At 45.7% G+C, this 20,524-nt stretch overlaps 2 protein-coding genes across 3 annotated transcripts in view; one reads left to right on the plus strand and one right to left on the minus strand.

Annotated features, from left to right (window-relative positions):
- The window catches only part of LOC306812220 (beta-galactosidase-1-like protein 2), a 152,360-nt gene that overhangs the window by 50,452 nt on the left and 81,384 nt on the right, over nt 1-20,524 (minus strand). The window lies entirely within an intron of this gene.
- NCAPD3 (non-SMC condensin II complex subunit D3) overlaps nt 57-20,524 on the plus strand; it is a 31,765-nt gene continuing 11,297 nt past the window's right edge. The window contains exons 1-22 of the mRNA XM_079326639.1: nt 57-154; nt 1,477-1,631; nt 2,371-2,533; nt 3,545-3,720; nt 3,811-3,984; nt 4,432-4,493; nt 4,753-4,840; nt 6,436-6,569; nt 7,201-7,273; nt 7,546-7,668; nt 7,823-8,078; nt 8,604-8,687; nt 8,844-8,918; nt 11,707-11,780; nt 12,651-12,785; nt 13,857-14,077; nt 15,439-15,630; nt 16,804-16,901; nt 16,994-17,109; nt 18,467-18,583; nt 19,100-19,214; nt 19,294-19,401. Coding sequence (XP_079182765.1) covers nt 94-154; nt 1,477-1,631; nt 2,371-2,533; nt 3,545-3,720; nt 3,811-3,984; nt 4,432-4,493; nt 4,753-4,840; nt 6,436-6,569; nt 7,201-7,273; nt 7,546-7,668; nt 7,823-8,078; nt 8,604-8,687; nt 8,844-8,918; nt 11,707-11,780; nt 12,651-12,785; nt 13,857-14,077; nt 15,439-15,630; nt 16,804-16,901; nt 16,994-17,109; nt 18,467-18,583; nt 19,100-19,214; nt 19,294-19,401 — 2,800 coding nt within the window. The 5' untranslated portion in view covers nt 57-93. The remainder of the gene's footprint in view (nt 155-1,476; nt 1,632-2,370; nt 2,534-3,544; nt 3,721-3,810; nt 3,985-4,431; nt 4,494-4,752; nt 4,841-6,435; nt 6,570-7,200; nt 7,274-7,545; nt 7,669-7,822; nt 8,079-8,603; nt 8,688-8,843; nt 8,919-11,706; nt 11,781-12,650; nt 12,786-13,856; nt 14,078-15,438; nt 15,631-16,803; nt 16,902-16,993; nt 17,110-18,466; nt 18,584-19,099; nt 19,215-19,293; nt 19,402-20,524) is intronic.

The raw sequence follows: 20,524 nt of genomic DNA on the forward strand, positions 1-20,524 counted from the left end.
CGGCCCGGCCCGCCCCGCCGCTTCCGGCGCGGCCGCGATTGGCGCGGCCCGGCCCGGCCCGGCCATTGGCGCGTTCGAAGCGGGCGCGGCGGGATGGCCGCCGAGCGGCTGCGGGGCGCGCTCGGCCAGTGGCGGCTGCCGGACCTGGATGCAGGTGCGAGCCGGGGTCGCGATCGGTGTCAGGGTCGGGACTGGGATTAGGATGGGGCCGGGACAGATCTCCCGGTCCCGCTCTCTGTTGTGGTCTCGGTTTCCGTCCCGCCTCGGTCTTGGTTCCGTTCCCGCTCTCTGTCATGATCTCTGTCCCGGTGTCTCTCTCTCAGCGTCTCTCCCTTTCTCTGTCTCTCTGTCCCGGTATCAATTTCTGTCCCAGTATCGGTTCCGATCCTGGCCCGGTCTCTCTCCCGTTTGCGGAAACGAAGCGCTCTGGGCATCAAATCACTGATGATGCAGAAACCGATTTATTGTTATTTATTATTTATCTATTATTATTTATTTATTTTTATCCCTTGTACATTCTAAGACTCCTGTCCACGCCGTCCTTTCTCGGCTGGTTCTCTGTGCTGTTCACACGCCTCGTAGGTGCCATGGTTGGTCCATCCAGAACTTCACCACCCACCTTTATCTTGGGTCTTCTAATCCCGGTATTCTGTTTTTCTGCCTCTTCTCTCCCAGTTTAGCACAATTCATGTTTCAGTAGCCTTGAAGAGTTTCCACAAGGAAGCTGCAGAAAAACACCTAAAAATGGCTCATGCGGTGCATCTGTTATAAACGTTGGTCTAAACTAAGGAATAGGTAGAAAAACAGTGAAATATGCAGAAAAACAGCTAAATGTACTTTGGCTGTGCATTTGATACTGACAGTGCCCTGGTGTGCCCACCTGGATTTGGATATCCTATGTTCCATTTTTGGGGTGGAACATGTTTTGGGGAAATCTCACCCCTGGTTCTTATAAAAGGGGTTAACTGCACCACCTAATTAGTGGCTTGTCTTTATTTTCTTCTGTCTTCACTCACAGTCAGGATTAAAAATATGTGTTTTCTCATGTCTTGGTTGTTTATTAAATCTTAATTACAGAGAGTTGTGCAACACTTCTAGCTACCAGCTAAAAGTGAGCAAAGTGAAGGTGAACCTAGCTAGTTGCAAGCTCTTTTAACTAAACAGTCAAATAAAAATCTAGCACCTATGTAATTTATACTTTTGATCTAATAACCAAATTGCTGTGACCTGTAATATACCTATTACTATATTCTAAAACCTTCAAATTCCAAACCCTTCACCATGTGAAATCACACACTTCTATTTAACTACACACCCGTGCTTTTAACTCCATCACTCAAACTTGGAAGCCTCCAAATCCTCAGGTCAAAAGCAGTGTTCTGCAGGGGGTCAGTGCCAGAAAACACAAAACTCCCAGGATTCTGGGTTCCAACAATAAACACTTTGTTTTTTTGTTTTGTTTTGTTTTTCTCTCAGTGTGGGTAGATGCAGTGTGGGATCTGGATTTCACAGACACTGAGCCTCTGGATCCCCAGAGAGCAGAGGAGATCACAACCAATGGGCTCAGCACCTTTACCTGCCTGTACCAAGCTCTGGAGCCCTTTGCTGCTGGGAACCAGGAGAGCAGAGAGGTGACATTACCTAAAAACACTCTCACTTTCTCTTTGTCACACCTGCCTTGCCTTGAAATCAGCAAAATATTCAAACTGTTCTTGCTCTGTGTGCTGGAATGCTTCAGAAGGAAGCTGTTCCTAAATTTTAGTAATATAACTTAGCATAATATTAAGTGTATATAGTGTAATGTATTGTAATTATTAAAATATTTTTTAAAAGCATAGGATATATAGGGAGTTGGTCATGGTGGTGTTGTCTGGAAAAGCTGAGCTGGAACAGAGACTAGACAGAGCAAAAGGAATAAAATAGATATTTATTGAAAGGATTTGCTTTGGGCAGTGCAAGAGCCCAGCCAAGGCTACACCCAAATCAAATCCAAGATGGATCCTGGTCATGAATTGTTACACTTTTATAAGTTTTGGTTCATCTACATCTTGGGGTCAATTATCCAAGCACAGCCCCAGGCTATGAAGTCTCAGCCCCCTGCCTCTCCCCCTTTCCCTCACCATTGTTTCTGATTTTTGGGTACCAGTTGTCCTTGATTCTCCAGCTGGGAAGGGATTTTTGTCCAACTACTCTGTGAAGAGACCTTACTAACACCTAACATGAAACTTCAGAGTTACACACCAAGCAGCAGAGATTCCGAAAAATACAAAAGCTAAAACCCAGCTAAACATCAATGATGTGTTAAAATCTGAATGCTGGCTCATTTTGGACATCCATGCTATTATGGGATTCCTCCTCTTTTTTCCTCAGAATGTCTGGACCTTGTTTGCTGAGGAGAGCCTGTCCCAGCAGGCCCTGGTGGCTGTGCTGCATCACTTTGTGCACGTGGGCCAGCAGAGGAGAGCGAGTGCACAGCAGAGAGTGTGTGCTCTGCACTCAGCTGGGCTGTACCTGCTGCTGCTGGAGATCCCAGGTGAGCTCAGGGTGTGCTCTGCAAGGCTGGGGCAGCACAGGGCAGGCAGGATGGGCTTTGCAGCAATTCCTGTTGGATTCCTCTGCTCTGACAGGCAAGGCAGGAGCTCAGTGCTGTTCCTGCTCTGTAGCCAGGGAACATTTCAGTGTGCAGCACACTTGGATAGGTTTGTTTGTGAAAACAAAAATATCAGTGTGAAAGAACCAGCAGCTGAGTGTTTCCAGCAGGTTAGTTCACAGCAGGGTCCCTTTGCATTCCAGCACACCCTGAGGTTGTGCTGATCTCCATGGTGCAGCTGGAAGGGCTCAGTCAGCTGGTGATCCTGCTGGAATGTGTCACTGCTGGTGACAAGCAGTTCTTATTCTTCTCTTCAACTTTCTTAGGCTTTGGGACACCTGTGGAGGATCACAAACTGGTTTGGGTTGGGAGGGATCTTAAGGCTCATCTCATTCCATGGGTAGGGACATTTTCTACTAGACTGTTGCCTGGAAAGGCTGAGCTGGAACAGAGACTAGGCAGAGCAAAAGGAATAAAATAGGAATTTATTGAAAGGATTCACCTTGGGCAGTGCAAGAGCCCAGCCAGGGCTACACCCAAATCAAATCCAAGATGGATCCTGGTCATGAGTTTTACACTTTTATAAGTTTTGGTTCACCCACACATTGGGGACAATTCTCCAACCACAGCCCCAGGCTATGAAGTCTCAGCCCATGGCTTGCCCCCTTTCCTTTGCTTATTTTGTTGTTTCTGATTTTTGGGTACCAGTTGTCCTTGATTCTCCAGCTGGGAAGGAATTGTTTCATCACTGTGAAGAGATCTTACTAACACCTAACATGAAGTTTCAGTTACACACTAAGCAGCAGAGATTCTGAAAAATATAAAAGCTAAAACCCAAGGCATCAGACCAGGTTGCTCCAGCCTGGCCTTGAACACTTCTAGGGTTGAGATATGATGGTTTGATGTTCTCTGTATTTTGTCTGGAAGAGGACTGATGTTGTTTTCTCTGGGCAGGCAGCATAGCCAACCAGCTGTTCCACCAGGTGATGTTTGATAAATGTCTTTCCACCATGAGAAAATGCATGCCTCAAGAGCTGAAGAAAAGGAAAAAGGCACAGGCTCAAAACTCTCAGTCCAGTGCCAGAAGGAACAGAAAAAAAGGGAAACCCTGCAGGAATGACAACCTCAGTGTAAGATGTTTGTGCATCCTCTTCAGATACAAATCCCTGTTAATAAGCAAATTAATGTTGGCAAACCATTTCTCTTTTCTGCCAATGTAGATGGATGAGATGTTGGAAGAGGAGGAGGAAGAGGATGATGAGGATGTTTACCTCTCCAAAGAGGATCTTCTCCAAGTCCGTGATGCCATCTTCCTTCTTTTGAAGAACTTGCTCAGACTTCTGCCCAAATTCTCTCTAAAAGAAAAGCCTCAGTGCATGCAGAACTGCCTGCAGGTGAGAAAGAGGCAGCATGAGGAACCTTGTGCCCCTAACACAAACCTTTAGGGATGCTGAGCATTCCACTGGGAGGGGTGTCAGAATTAGTGGAGGTGTTGGAGCAGGATGCCTTATGCTGAGCACTTGCAAGTGTTTTGTTCATGGAATCAGAAGGGTTTGGGTTGGAAGGGACCTTAAATCTCATCTTGCTCCACTCCCTGCCATGGGCAGGGACACCTTCCCTATCCCAGGTTGCTCCAAGCCTGGCCTTGGACACTGCCAGGGGGATCTAGGGGCAGCCACCACTTGTTCCTGGGGGAGCTTCTGGGCTTTGTGCTCTGCTTTTTTTCTATTTCAAAGGAGGTGTTTGCAAGTTCAACCCAAAGGTGTGACCCCAGACATCCCAGAGCCCTGCTCACCCTCCCCTCAGGGCACTGAGCTCAGCTTGGCTCTCCTCCCTTGCAGGTCTTTGTTGAGATGATCAGCTTTGAGCCAGTGCTCCACGAGATCAAGTTTTCACCAGTCATGTGAGCAAATAATTCTTAATAACTCTTAATGTTTATATGATGTTTTGATCTAGTAAAGCCCTCAGTGCTTGTGTTGCTGTTCTGTTTATATAAAAATGAAAATGATAAATTCTCTTATAAAGATAATTGGAATAGATTCCCTGTGCTGTCAGCACACAGCATCTTGTGAATATTGAATGTTTCACAGTCAGTGAGTTCCTTTAATAGCCATAGTTACTCTGATGAGAGGTGAAGACATCTCTTTGCTTTCTTTTCTTAGGAATGTCAACAAAGCCAAGTACATTCCTGAGCTGGCCTATTATGGACTTTACTTACTGTGTTCCCCTTTCCATGGCACAGAAGATAAGGTAGGAATTAAACAGCATCTTTGACATCCTCACAGCAGCATGGCAAAGGAGTGGTTCTTCCCTTGTGCATGTCATTTTTGCTTGTATGGTTTTTACTTTTCAGTTTCCCTCTCTGCTGGGTCAGAGCAAAGATGGTTTTTTCCACCCCAGTCCTTATTCCCTTTTTTTTGCAATCATGTTGAGACAGACTGGACTGGTAGTGATAGAAATTTATTAGAAAACTTTTCATACCTTCTTTCAGTGAACTTCTTTCTGACTCCTTTTCTTACAGGCAGCTCCACACAGCTCTGACTCTCTCTCCTCTCTGCATGACTGGCTAAACCCAAACCTGTCCCTTTCCTGGCCACCATACCCTGTCTGTTCATCACACAGCATCTTCTTACCTTGTCTGTTCCTTACCTGCCCTCAGCACAGCCAGCAGGCTCCAGCTCTGACTGCATCCCAAACTGCAGCAGACTCAGCTCCAAACTCAAACTGCAGTGTGTGTCTAGCTAGCCCATTCTTTATAACACCCATCCTCATTGGGCAGGCAAGGCTGTTTCCACTCCTTTAATCAGTACAGCTGTAATTCCTTGGGAAAGATTCCTTACAAACTCTTTTCCCCCAGCCTTTGTCATCTTTGCAGCTGCACTTGTGTGCAGTGCATCCCGTGCTCTGCTGACTCTTGTGGCAAATGGATTGAAAACCAAGGAGAGCTGCAGTGGCATTGGGTCTCTGAATCTCACAGCAGAGGATTCCAGGTGCTGCCTTTGCCTGGAATGTTGGGATTCCCTGCTAGGTGGAGCTGCAGCACTGCCTGGCAGTGCTCTGTGCACTCAGTGAGGCTGAGCAGGGCTGGTTCTTGCTCTGAGAATGCTCTGTGATCATGGAGCAGCCAGTTCTGCCAGAAACTTTGCATCTTTATTTGTTTAAATTGGCCAGCAGAGCAGGGCATCTCCCACTTCCCTGAGTGCTGCTGAGAGCTGTGTCTGTGTGACCCCAGGCTGGGAATCAGCAGCTGGCTGGGGAGGAAAGCCTGGAGCACACACTAACCTGGTTATTCCTGACTGCCAGCCCAGCTCCAGCAGCCCTAGGCCTGTGTGCTTCTGCCTCCTTGGTTTCTCAGAGCAAAATGAGCTTTTGGAGCTGGTGACATTTGTGCTGACCACAAGGTCTAGTCACCCTTCCCAGATTTTCCTCACCTTCCCTGCCTCTCCTGCTCAGGGAATGTCAGGATCATGAGGCAAGCCCTGCTCCCAAAAACATGGCAAGGGAGCAACTCCAAAAGTTCAAGTGCCCATGGTGGTACAAAACACACATTTAGCTTAAAACATCTCCTGTGCAAAACTCAGTGACTTTCCTCAAATATTTCTGGCAAAATGAAAGTCCACAGGGGATTTTGGAGGGGGGACTTTGCCTTCTTTGGAGAGCAGCTGTTGATGCTTTGAGAAAACCCTTCTGAGACCTTGCTGAACTTGCATGAGACCATCACAGCCATGTGTGCATTTGCAAATTGGAATTCCTCTGCTGGGAGTCACACTGTTGTTTGGTTCTGAGCTTGAAATCAGAATCATTTCATGACCCTGCAGTGCCTGCCAATAACCTGTTCTCTGCAGACCCTTCGAGGCATGTTCCAGCTGCTCCTGGGAGTGGTTCTGATGGTGCAGAGCAGAGGGGGCTCCAGGTGTGAGGCCCTTCCCATCACAGCAGCTGTGACCAGCACCAGGGACCAGGCTGTCAAATTCATCAGGTACCTTCAGAGCTCTGGGCATGGCTGCTCCTTCCTTCTGCCATGCCTTTGTCTCATCCCTTTATCACCCCAACAGCAAAGCAAACTTTGAAGTTGTTTGTGCAAATGAGGCTTAATTAAAATGTCTGGAATGGGAATTTACTGAGCTTGCTGGCAGAGGGGGAAAAAGGTGCTGTGGAAAAGACCCATTTTCTGTGTTTTGCTTTGTGTCAGTTTTTCAGGTTTTGTGTTTTGCTACAGGGAATTGGGAAGGAAATGAAAGATTAACATGGGGCTCATTCCTCCATAATTCTTTGCTCTCTCCTGCTTAATGATATGTGTTGCCTATGTTTACTCCCCCTGTTGGGGATCCATGTTGTTGGAAATGTGGTTTGTTCAGAGATTCCCCAGACAGCATATAAAATTAGATTGAGAATAAAGAAGCTTTTCATGTTACCCTTCTAGTTCTAAGTATGGGAAGAAATTATTTTGTGCCTGCAAAGCCAGGTTAATGTGGAAAGTAAGGATGATTCCAGAGTCATGGCCACTTTTCCTGACTTTTCAAATGCATTCCAAAAGGAATGCCCTTTATTTTTCCTCTGTTTTAAACCAGCTTTGTTAAAATGTGCTTCTCTCTCCCTCTCCTGTGCAGTTATCTGGTAGATGAGCTGAAAGAAGTTATTTATCCTGTCCTGAGAATATTGCTCCAACATATCTGTGCCAAGGTATGCCAAGCTCTGCTGCTTCTGCAGCTGGACAACTCCTGTGGATACACTGGAACATCACTAATAGTTTGGGAAATCTGTTTTCACAATCTTTTGTAAGAAATGAAAACATGTGATGGCTGAGGAAGCTGCGATGATTCTCCCAGTTATTGCTGGATGTGAAGATATCAGCTCATTAAATAAAAAAAGTACTTTTCTAAGGTTTGAATTGCCTTTCTGGCATGCAGAGCAGAGTGGAGTGTCACAGGTGTGCCCTTGCCCTTGTCTTTCAGGTGCCAGACAAGGCTGAGTATCGCAGCTCTGCTGCCCAGGCCCTGGTGACCCTGCTGGACAAATTCCCTTGTGCACAGTTTGCTGACTTCATTGCTTGGCTTTATAAATTCTCCCTCAACCTAGTAAGTGCATCTGCTTGATGTTCTGCAGATGAAGGGCTCAATCTCAGCACTGAATAACTGTGTCACTGCTGGTGCCCAGAGGCAAGAAAACTGAGCATATCCTGCTGTTCACTTCCATTAACAGAGCACCTCGTGTGCTTTTCTTTTTCTCCAGCAAGTTTCCTACAGAGTGTTTGCTCTTGATGTGGCCTTGGCTTTGTTGGAGCTGCCAGAGAGGATCCCAGACAGCTCCTTGTCCCAGGATCATCAGAAGTTCCTAAAGCACAAGTTTTTAGTGCAGGTCATGGTGTTTGGTCGCTGCTCAGACATTGCCCCTGTGGTCAGGAGCAAAGCTCTCAGCAGCTTTGTCCATTGTCTGGAAATGAAAGCTGCTGCTACCTCAGAGAGCATTCAGCACTTACTACAGAGCTGTGAGTATTGTGGGCACATGAGGTAATGGAAATCATTCTTGAACTTTCAAGGGAATAATTGCTGGGAGGTAGGAGTTGTCAGGAACTTAAAAACTGGCACACAGAGTCCTTACATAGTGTGTCATAATGAGCAGTAATTCATGAGCCCTGTTGCTTATGGAGCCTTATATTTGGAAGGGATTTATTCTTGTGTATCAGCTCTAAAGAGATTCCTCTGCGAGGTCCCTTTGAAGGATGTTTACAGACAGTCAAAATTGCTCATTGGGAAAAAAAAAAAAAAATCAGTTCATTCTTGCCTGACAGCTGATTAAATCTTGAGTTGCCTTTTGCTTCTGCTAAGTTGTTGTGTTCGTGACTGGCATTCTGAGCTGCCTCAGGTGTGCTGAAGGCCAGATGGCACAATTCAGAGCCTGCACACAGCACCCCACAGTTAGATGGCTTGCCTGAAAAAAAATATGGAGTGACAGAATATCCAGAATTAAACTACTTTGTTTGATTTCCTTTTTTATTTCTCTTTTTTGGCAGCCTCTGTCCGCAGAGTGTCTGAAGCAAACACAAACACTGTGAGCACCACAGTCAGTGCAGAAGGTACAGAGTCATTTTCTTCCAGTAAGTCTCAGGCTTTTCTTGACATGCCATTTCCTTAAAACACACATATCTGTTCAACCTAGGGCATGCATGAGGCTCTCTGCTTAGCACTGAAGCAAGTGCTTGCTGGGTGAATATATTCCTTTCTTTTTCTTCAGCTTTTATCTTTTCTTTCAGCTGTGTCCAACCAACCACTGAAGTCTTTCCAAACTGTGGAGCTGACAGACAGCAGTGACACTGCTAGGCCTGATGGTATGTCAGAATTAAAGCAGCCTTTTCAGATAACCATTCAAAGCCTTAATTGAAATCAGACTTTCTGAGGTGTATTCATTGTCCATTTCTCAAAGGAAGTGGAGAAAGCTGTTACAAAACACTTAGGGATGATGAAGGGGGTGGAATTGCCAGCCATAAAGAAATACTATTTCCACTCAAGTCTGAAAAATGCATTTAATCCTGAAATGCTGATGCCTGTTGGTACTAATGTGATGGCAACACTTGTTGAAAAGCAGGTAATTTATTCTTCCCAAAAAAGGATGGCAATTGATGTGGGACATGACACTTGTAGCTCCATGAATTTCAGGGTAATTAAATCTCTTGCTCCAGTGCCCAAAGAACTGACATATTTTGCTGTGCTTTGCACAGCACCTTTGAGTAACACAGTTCTGTAGGCAAGATCTGCTTCTCTGCAGCATCAGGTTGGAAGCTGAAAGCAGAGTTTCACATGGAATGCCCTGATGCAGCATGACAAGCTGCCTCTAATTTATTGACAGCATGAAATCACCATGCAAGATGGCTTTTGTGGCCAAGATGTTTCTTGTTTAAACCTCTCCCTTTCTTTTCCTCTTGTGTGGAAAAGCTTTTCCTTGTAACCTTTCCTGGCCCCTGCAGGATGTGCACTCTCAGTTGTTGCTGTTCACCTCCCCTGACCTGCTGACAGCCCAATTCTCTGCTTGCTTCACATCCTGCAGTGGTGCCTTTGTTCCCCTGCTCCTCACAGGGGATCTCCTGCCTATCTCCAGGAGCCAGGCTCCAATCTCCCCCCATTGAAAGCTCCTTTTTTCAAACACACTCTGCTGATAAATTTCCTTAATCTGCTGCCTCAGACAGAAAAGTCCTGCAGGCCACTCGAGGTATTATTGTGTATTCCTTGTTTAGTTGCAGGCTCCTCGTGCCAGAGGATGCCTGGGTTTGTCTCTGATACCCAGCTGAGCACACACTTGGCACTTGGCAAAACAAATTAAGAAAAGGCTGGAATGAAGAAAGACTGGCTGGAGCTCCAGAGGATTTTGGAATCCAGGGCTCTCCAAGGCAGTCAAGGTGCATTAGCAAATCTGTCTGGCACATGCCTGTGCCTGTGCTAATTTTGCACTCCTCTGAAGACAAAACAGATTTTTTTTTTTTTTTTTTTATTTCTTTAGAAAAGTAATAAATCTCAGCCAGGGATAGTCAGAATATGCTCAGCACTCAAGGGCAGAGATAAGAGGGGTGGGGATAACCTGCAAGGTGAGGTGTGCACTGCAGAATTCCCTCTGCCCACCAGCATCAGACATTCCCTTTCCTTGGGACTTCTCAGCCCTTTGGAACTTGGGATTTTTGGTTGTTTCACTGTTTGTTTCCCCCCCTCTCCTCTTTTCTATATCAGAAAAATCAATGTCAAAGTGTGATATTTGGTCACCTTCACAAGACTGGGCTATTTTAGTAGCCAAATCTTGCAGTGGAAAGGTTCTGTGCTCTTCCTGTGCAGCTGCTCTTGGGAGGAGGATGGGACTGCACTTAGCTGCCCATTAAGAAAGCCCAGATCAAAGTCCCTTTGCTTCCTTTTGGTAAAAATGTATTTTTAAGCTAGTTTTGCTTAGTTGCCTGTGACTAATCCTATTTTTTAATGGCAACAGGATGGATGTCCATGTGAATCTCTAAGTAACAGATCTCCAAATTTGGCATATCTTTGGGAAATCTGACTTAATGCTGGGAGAAATCTAACAAACAGCAATAAATAGAAACCTTAAAAGCCATGGTGAAATGTTTGAGGTCCTTATGGCCAGTTAATAGCCCAGTGATTCAAAATGTGAGAAATAATTGATCTGTGTATTCAGTTGTGTGTCATTTAATAACTTCTGCCTTGAAGATGTATTTTTTTTTCCTCCCAACATGCAGCAATAAGTATGAATATGGCTGTGCAGAGTAAAATTTGAGCCCTAACTTGACATCCAGAGAAGAGAGATGTGGTTTGGTTTCCTTGTAGACTCAGGTGTTCTTTGCAGCTGCCATTCTGCAGCCTCAAGGAGTTCACAAATGGAGTCATTTCCCCTCTGTAGCACACAGCAGTTCATGCATTAATGCTTGATGCTGTGTGCAGCTCTGAGGCAAAGCTCCCAGCAGCTTGTGGGTGTTCTGAGCTCTGCACAAGCTCCCCTGGCTCTGGCTTGGCTCCATTTGTCTGAGCTCTGCCCTGGTAGCTCTTCCCACAGGTACCAGGGTTACCTGAGCCACAGGTTTTTGTTCAGCTGTGCCTGACTGGTCTGATGAGCTCTCAGATCTCCAGGTAGCCTGACATCTTTTGTGCAGACAAAGAGGTCTGAAATTGCAGATTCATCTTTTTTTCTTTTTTTTCCCTGTGTGTCTCAAGTAATTTGTTCCATCATTTTCTCTTGTGATATATTAATATGCGTTTTCAAATGAAAGAAGTGGGGAAGATGTTTGGGTTTGTTTTTCCTTCTGGCTTACACCTCGTTCTGGATTGTTCTGGCTGGTTTTAATTGTGCATTGTTCACTCCTGAAAGTTTTGGGGAGCCATTTGAGTTGGTTTTTGTGCTGCTTTAGGGTGCCCAGAGCAGCTGTGGCTGCCCCTGGATCCCTGGCAGTGCCCAAGGCCAGGCTGGATGGAGCTGTGAGCAGCCTGGGACAGTGTCCCTGCCATGGTTGGGCTGGATTGGGCTTTAAGGTCCCACCCAAACCATGCTGGGATTGTGTGGTTCCACCTGGTGCTATGGATAATTCCTTCTTTGTGGGGGTAATTCCTTTTTATCCTCATTTTGGATAGGAGAAGAAATCATGGCCATGCTGAGAGTGAGAGCTGGAGATGAGAAAACCAGCGTGAGGAAATCTGCTCTGCAGGTAGGGTGGGGTTTGCATCCTTCCCTGCTCTCTGTGATTACCCAAAATTGTTAAATAATTAATTAGGCCACAGCTTTGCTGCAAACTCTGTCACTCTGCCCACTTGTAGCTTCCTGCTCACCCTGCAGAGTGCCTTGAAGGCATTAAAGATCTTGTTTACTAGCTCCTGATAAGTAAATAATGCAGGCATAATGATGGAAATTTCTCTAGTACCCTTGCTGGCTTTCTGTTATTCTGTCATTTGCAAGGAGAGGCTCTTGTCAAATGTCAATAGGCATTTCAATTAAGTGACTTCCTCATAAACTGAAGCATATTAGCTGCTTAGTTTGTTCTGACCTTGTTAGCAGAGGGATTAGGTTATATCCAGCCTCTTTTTTGAGCTCTGTGTTGCTTTCCTTGCTGCTCATTTTTTTAATGAAGTCATTAGCTTTTAAAGAGAGATGCTTCAATGGAAATTTCCTTGTTTTGAAAAAGAGGTGTCTGCTGCTGACTGCCTTCCTCTGTTAGTCCTGTTCACCCCAGCTCTTCCCCCTCAATTCACACACTGATTTGAGCTTCCCAGTTAGGGCTCTGCCATTCATGTTTTAATGCTTTCTGATTAAGAATAAAACCAAATCCCTCTTCCTTATTGCCAAGTAAAAGCTCATACAGGAGGCACATTACTTTCAAGGGGAAATGGTGCCATTCTCCCTCTCCAGCTGCATCCCAGAGCAGCAAAGGCTGGGATGATGTTTTCTGTTTTATTTCACATCTCTGGTTGTACCCAACACCAACCGTTCATGTGCTGCTTGGCAGGGGGTAAATTTGTATTTTTGCTTTGCCACCCTGGCATGGATTGCTGACAGAGCTGTGCTGCTGTTTGCCTGGCAGGTGTTTGAGAGCATCCTGAGGCAGGGGCTGGTGCCCTGCACAGAGGAGGACGTGGGCGTGCTGCGGGACCGCTGCCGTGACCCCGCCGTGTCTGTGCAGAAACAGGCTCTGCTCTCCATCACAGAGCTGCTCCTGGTGAGGCTGTGCCCTGCAGGGGCTCCCACAGCACAGGCTAGACAACATTTACACAAGGAAAGTGGGGATTTATTAATTGCCAGCAAATAGATGCAGCTTGGGCAGTCAGAGCCTCCCAGAGGCGGTGCTCAGGAGTTTTTCACACTTTGATAAGTTTGGTCTATTTACATATCAAGGGTTAATCCTCCAGTTACATCTTCAGGTAATGAACTCATTTACCCCCAGTTTGCTCCCCCCACAAGTCACTTTTGTTTGTACTTTTTGAGTTACAGCCCAGAAGAATTGTTTTGTCTGAACAGAAGGGGAGAACAGCAGCTGACACTCTGTATGGAGTTTAGAGCTCTGCACTAAAGCAGTGCAGGGTTTGAAAAATACAAAAGCTGAAATCCTCAAGGGGAACAGGAATTCTGCCCCACTATGGAGGGGGGAGAGCAGGAGGGACCTCACCAATCAGTTATTCACTCTGGGATTTGCATTTTGTGACTCTGCTCTAATTCTTTTCACTACCTTTTGACTCGGAAGTCATGACTCACTCTGATACCTACTTGTGATTTATGCAGAGTGCTTCCAACTGTTGGGAACACTGATTTTTCTGGCTGTTGATTTATGTGTCATGAAGAAAATGTTTATGTTGCTGGCCTTCTCAAGTTAAAAAAAACCCTGAATCACTTTCAGATGTAATGTGTGGATGATAGCAATGCTATATTTTTCTTTCTTTTCTATTTATTCACAAAGGGTTTGTAACTCAGGCTTGGAGCACAGGGTTTATATTAAGCAAAGCTCTTTTTTTTAGTTCTAAATCATCTGCTGTACAGCCTTATTGCAAACCTGTTATAATTCTTCATAGAGTCTCAAAACAAAGTGTTGCAGTGCTTTAGCAGAAACACCAGGTATTTATCATAGAGATGATTAAAGACCTTGTGATGCTGAGTTTCCCTGTCCCACCTGCTGCCACACTGCTGGGCTTGATTAAAATTCAAGTTTCAAAGTTCTTAACTGAACCTGAGGCCTTTGCTGGTCTTACCCATGCATTTGAGAGCCCCTAATGATTTCACAATGTGTTTCTCTCAGTCTCAGCAGAGCAATGTCCTGGTGCAGAAGGCCTGGTTGAATGGAGTGGTGCCCGTGGTGATGGATGCAGAAAGCTCTGTCCAAGAAAAGGCCTTGGATTGCCTTGATCAGCTCTTGCTGCAACACATAAAATGTTACAATAAATCCAGGAGTGAGGATGGGAGGCAAAAGCTGGCATGGGATCTGCTCTCCCTGTTGTCTTCAGAGTGCCAAGATCTGAGGTAAGTGCCTTTTTCCCTTCCCTGTTAACATTCAGGGATAAAACCCAGAGCCATTTTTTTTTTCACTTTTAATCCCATTAGAATACACAACTTTTTCTTTACAGAAGAAAATTACCTATTGACTGGAGGACTAAGATAAGAGTCTGAGTCTGTGTGGCCACAGACTGTGAGGTACCACAGCTCACACACACTGCTAAATGCACCTGCTGTCTGCTGTGCAAGGACAAGAAACCAAATTTTTCTTTAGAGCTGCTGAAATTCCCTGCTTGAAACCCTCAGTATAATTGTGGGGATGGTAATTACCACATGGAGGTGCTTGTGTTGCCCTGCCAGCTCCCAGGACAGGGCTGTTGAGCACAGACAAGAAGAGTTCAGCTTTGCTTTGTGTCAGGTGTTCTCACCTGCTGCTCCTGTTACCTGTGCTCTCTCCCTGGACTGAAATGCTCATTGTTACAGTGCTGGGTGCACTGTTAGCACATGAATATTTAAGTCAAATGGAGGTGTTTCTGTGACAGAAGTGAGAGAGGATATATAAAGCAAGAACATCACCTTGTATTAATTCTTATGTACAATATGTTACTTGTCTCGTGACAAATCGAATTATCCTGCCTGCCACAGAACGCCGTGGGAAGGAGAGGGAGAAATGGGATGACACACAGCATGACAAGGGACACAACATTGATTAAAGACAGCTGTCTGTTTATTAGTCAACAGGGCATAATGGCTCAGAAATAGCAGATGAGACACTGGTGGTGCTGCCGTGCCAGGGTGGGGAGCTGTCACTGTTCTAATTCAGGCAATTTTGGAACAGGGTTTGCACATTGCTGGCACCTTCTTCCTCCTGACCCTGCAGGACCTTGCAGCTTGAGAAATCTCACAGCTCTACCAACATGGAGTAGATAATTAGGGTGGTGCAGAGAGATAAGCAGGCTGTGATGGGACTCTGCTGTCCCTTTATCCCTGGCAGACCCCAAGGCCAGGTTGGATGGGGCTCTAAACACCCTGGGCTAGTGGAAGGTATTCTCACCCATGGCAGGGGGTGGAATGAGATGATCTTCAAGGTCCTTCCAATTTAGGCCATTCCATGACTCTGGGAATTAAATAACTGGTTATAAGTTGCTGAAATTAAAATTTCCTGATGTGTTGTGGTACCAATTGGACCTTCTGTCTTAGTGCCCCAGATCACAACATCCATGTAGGGATGCCTGCAGTGAAAATGTGAGGAAATGTGGAAATTTTCAGTGTGAATTGTGGGAATGCCAGGCAATAGCAGCTTTGTTGTGTTGCCTGGTGAATGTTGAGTTTTCCTGGATTTTACTGTTTTGTTTATTCTTCCCTAAACTTTCTTTTCCTCTCCACAGCCGTTACCTGAGTAAAGCCTTCCTTGTGTTGTCCAAGCAGAACAAGTTCACCTCCACTTTTATCAGAAATGTCATGTCTCATGTGGAGACAGAGCATTCCAGTGCAGCTTGGATGCTGCTTGCCAAGGTGGCTCGTTCTTCCCCCAAGCTGGATTATTCCAAGATCATTGAATCCTGGGACACTGTCTGCAGGTCAGTGTGTGCTTTGAACTCCACTCTGCCCTTAAGGGAGCCCTTAGTGCCATTCCACAGATTGCCTTTTAGCTGCTTCAATCCCAGTTTTTCTTCAAACTGTGAGTTCTGCAGCTGGAAATCCAGCAAAGACCTCGAGATCCGTGCAGTAACCAACTCTCTCCTCAAGCACTCTGAGATTTCATTGGCTTTGACAGGTCTGCCTTAATAATGCATGTCCCAGAGGAGAGGGTTGCTCAGCTGTGATTTGGAGGAGTGTCCTGGTTTGAAGAACAGGTGTCTGCCTATAAAGGCAGAAGCTTCTCTTTGAAATGGAGAATGGAAACCTTCTTCCTCCAAATTATTATAATTTTGAAATTAAGGGGCTCTCAGGCAAAGATATGGGAATTAGGAATAACAGTTCTTTACTAGGAAAATTAAAATAGAAATGCAGTATTACAAAGAACAATCCCAAACCCTGCCAGAGTCAGAATCCAAGCTGACACCCGTCAGTCAGTCAGGGTGGTGGCAGCAGTCCCATTCCATGGTGGCTGCATCCTCCTGCAGTGGCAGATGTGGTTCAGCTGGAGCAGTGCTCCTGCAGAAGGTGCAGTTTCCTCTGAAGGTCCAGGGATGATGTGGAAAGGTCTGGCTTTCCTCTGGAATCCAGTGGAAAGAAGGTACCTTGGTGTCCAAAATCTCAGTTTCTATCTGGGTAGGAAAGGCTTGGCTCCTCCCCTGGGTGGAGCATCTCCCAGTGGGATGATAGAATTTTATCAGGCCATGAACAGGAGATATCTCCTGGAGGGAGGATGGGCTGTGGGAAAGATAAAGATGATTGCCCCAGCTGGTTTAAAGATGGCCCATTAGCAGATAATGTGTGCCAGGAGATAAAGATCACTGCCACACCCAGTTTTAAACAATGGCCCATTAACAGGAGATATCTTCCACAGAGATAAGAATCTCTGCCACACCCAGTTTTTAACAATGGCCCATTAACAGGTGATACCTTCTGGATGAAGGGTGGGGTATGGGAAAGATAAAGATGATTGTCCCAGCTGCTTTAAAGATGGCCCATTAGCAGATAATATGTGCCAGAAGATCAGGGTCACTGTGACAGAATACACATTTCTGGCCACATCCTGTATTGCAGCCCAGGACAGGGAGTGCCTGAGTTCACTGTTGGTTTTGCAGGCAGCAGGACACGAGCAGTGGCACCATGGGACACATCCTGTGTGTCATCGGGCACGTGGCAAAGCACCTCCCCAAGAGCACCATTGAGAGGCTGAAGGGTGAGTGGCCCTGGCCAGCTGCAGAGGTTTTGTGCCTCTATTGACACTCAGAGATTCAAACATGCTGGTTTTGTGTGTGGTGTCATCTCCAGAGAACATCAGGAGCTGGCTGAAGGAGTTCCAGTGTCCCCTGGATGTGATCAGCCCTGCTGTGGAGGCTCTGCAGAGGCTCTGCCAGGCCTCTGTAGCTACACCAAAGAACACACAGGTGGGACCTTGTAAAATACACCTTTTCAAACAGCCTGTTCCCCACTCAGGGGGTGTCTGCTGCTGTCTCCAGGCTGTGGGATGATGAGTTCTAAAAAAGGGCCTCTGACTCCAGCAGCTCAATCCTGCTCAGCTCTGGAGCTGGAGAACATCCTGTGGCTAAACCTGGGATTGTAAGAAATCTTCTGCCTCCAAATGTATTCCCTCACACACCTCTGAAATACTTTGCATGTGCCTTCTGTCCAAGTTTACAGAATTCCTGAAGGAAATTTCCTAAAGGAAACCTGTAGCTATGCTTGGTCCAGTTTGAAGCCACAGATTGGTGCTGTAATCTCTGCCTGTTCTCCATCAGAGCTGCTGGAAATAACACATATTTCCTAGACCTCTTCCTGGAGACCAAACAGGGAGTTAATAACTTGCTCATCACTTTTTTTCTGCCTCCATTTGTTTTATGCCAGGGCTCTTTCTGCTCCCTTAGTGGGAATTTAGGCCATATTTTGTTGGTAAAATAAAGATCTCAGCCTGGACACAATTGCAAAGAAGCTAAAATTGATGCAGGTCTCTGTCCCTAATGATTTCTCTTTGTGTCTGTTTTATATTCCTCTTTCAATATAGATGATAGCTATTTTATAATAAGCATCCCAATCAAGTTGAGTAAATAATGGGCAAAACTGAACCCTCTGTGCCTCAGAAGCCAGGGTGGGGTGATGGTTTCTGGGTTTTTAAACTGAAAAATTCAGAAAATTCTCCCCTCCAGGTACAGCCACCACAGGGTGTTGGCTTAAAATGAAATGCAGATGTTCCTGCAGTTGGTCACTTCATCAAATCCAACAGCTATTATTTATATATGTGTTTGATTATTAAAATTACAACTTTTAGATGGTGAAAAACCAGAAATAATACTTTATATTCAGCAGAGTGTAGTAGATAATCAATTTTTCCTGTGTTTCCCCTCCACTATTTGGAATTCACATCATGTTGTCTTTGTTAATGGAGCTGCTTTTTTCAAGCAACATCTAAAAATTCCCACAGACACCTCCAATGTGTTGGGAGCACATGAAACAGTCGCCTAAATCCTTTTTGTTTAAGTCTGTGTGATTTCTATAATGAAGTAAACTTGGGCCTGTGGATCATTAAAAGCCAAATTTTCCAAGGTGTTTTGACACTTGCACACATCCTTTGATGCGCAGGGAGAATTTTAAAGCTCTAAGGCACTGTCAGATTGATTTTAATGGGATCCAGATTATTAAAAGCACATAAAGACTTTGATATTAGGGATTCATGTGTGGACAGATATTACAGCTACCTTTTGTTTAATTAATAAAGTGTTGAATTAATTTTATTTAATTATGGAACAGGAGCTCCTCAACCAGCAAAACCAGGTGTTTGGAGTTTTGGTATCCACCTGTGAGAGCTACATCTCCAACATAGTCCTCAAAGAGCATGGGGCAGAGCAGCTGCAGGAAGATCTCTTGGTGAGTTTGGGGATTATTATTTTAAACAATCCCCTTCAAGGATTATTTCAAGGGTGTGCTTGGAGCTGGTGTTCCTCAAAATCCATGCCAAGAACTGGGGGAACAGCATGGCCTGTGTGTGGGATGAACTCTTGTATTTAAGGAGCCCACAGCAGTTTTACACACCAGCAGTTGCTTTAAGGATATGGCACCCCATGTATTTTTAATATGTGATGTGGTTTTTTTCCTTGCTTTTCCACTCCAACTTCTCAGAGGAGCTGTTTGGGAGAGAGGTCTGTAAAAGGCATGGAATGCTTTGAGGAGTATTTCAGTCTCATTAGATGTGGGGGGTGTTGGAGCATATTAAACACACCCACCCAGGATTTCTGTTCCAAAGCCTCCCCTTCTGTTCTCCAGCCACTGCCTTGAAAGGACTGAGGGAATTTTGAGCTGTTTTTGGAGAAGAACTGACTCCTGCTGGCTTCATTTGCAGCCCAGCCACTGCCTTTTGACTGCAGTGCTGCTTTCTCTCTGCAGGTGAGACACCTCTTCCTTCTGGGTGAGGCTGCCCAGATGTGCCCAGGCATGGTGGATGAAAACATCTTCCTTCTGGTTCAGTCCATCCTGGCCTCTTCTGACAGCAAGGACCAATGTGAGCCACTCTCCTCCTTGCATCAACAGGCACCATTGTGTGCCAGCCCCTGTGTCCATCCCTGATTATTCTTTTCCAGCCTCTGCTTCTACAGACAGTGAGGAAATCCCTGGGTTCCAGCTGCTGTCCCAGTTCAGAGCCCCAGCCATGCCCACTGTGGTCAGGGCTCATGCTCTCATCACTTTAGGTAAGTGCCTCCCTGCCCCAAAAATGGGCCTTTGTGTATCTCAGCCTTTCTGGTGAAGTTCTGCCCAGAATCCTGGAGGAAAGGAGGCTCAGGGGGACCCTGTCATTCTGCAGCTCCCTGAAAGGAGAGAGGAACCAGGTAACAAGGGACAGGACATGAGGAAACAGCCTCCAGCTGAGCCAGGGGAGGGTCAGGTTGGAGATGGGGAAGAATTTCTCCATGGAAAGGGTTGTTAAACATAGGCAGGGACTGCTCAGGGAGGATTGGAGTCCCCATCCCTGGATGTGGCACTCAGAGCTCTGAGCTGGGTGACAAAGTAGGGAACACAGGTTGCACTCAGTGATCCCAGAGGTCTTTTCCAACCTAAATAATTCCATGTAAAGCTCTGGCAGTTGTGACAGAGAGCCCCAGTGCTCTGTTGGCATTAGCCCAGCTCATAGCTTTTAGCAATGCAGATATCCATGGAAACCATGGAAAAGTTGGGCAAACCATCAGAACCCTGCCAGCTCTGCTTCTCCAGGTGGCTAATGCATTAATAGTGATCAGCAATTAGCATTGTCCCCCAGAGCTCTGCTGTCCTTGTGCTCAGAGCTGGGTGCTGAAGGATCATCTCACTTGCAATAAGATGCTCCAGAGAGAGAGTGAAGTAAACTTGGTGCTTTTGATGTAGCTTAGAGCAGAATGACTGCACTCAAATACTTGTTCTCCTCAATGTGAGTGAAATGCTGCTTTCAGAGAAGCCTGGCAGCTGCATTCCCAGCATTCTGAGGAATACCAAGTGAAAAAGTTCTGGGTTTTAATACTTCCATGGTTAGGAACAAATTTCTTTTGCACATAGGCAGCATTATCCTTCCCTTAATTGCTTTGGAAAGTTTAATACTTTTGTGCAGAGCTTGGGAACAGGGAGAAATGATGTTAGAACTATTGCAGGCTATTTTATTTTAGGTTGGTTCAGTGATGCTCTCAGAGGTGGGTGTCTCCCTGCTATGCCTGTGACAGCTGGGGCTGTTCTTTTTAGCTGCTTTGAATAATACCCTGTACACAGAAATAGTTTGCTGTGAAGGAGGGAATTTGGCATAGAGACCCACTCTATAGGTCTAAGGGGAGTTTGGAAGAACTTGAT

Source organism: Erithacus rubecula (assembly GCF_903797595.1).
Source record: "Erithacus rubecula genome assembly, chromosome: 25".
Lineage (NCBI taxonomy): Eukaryota > Metazoa > Chordata > Aves > Passeriformes > Muscicapidae > Erithacus > Erithacus rubecula.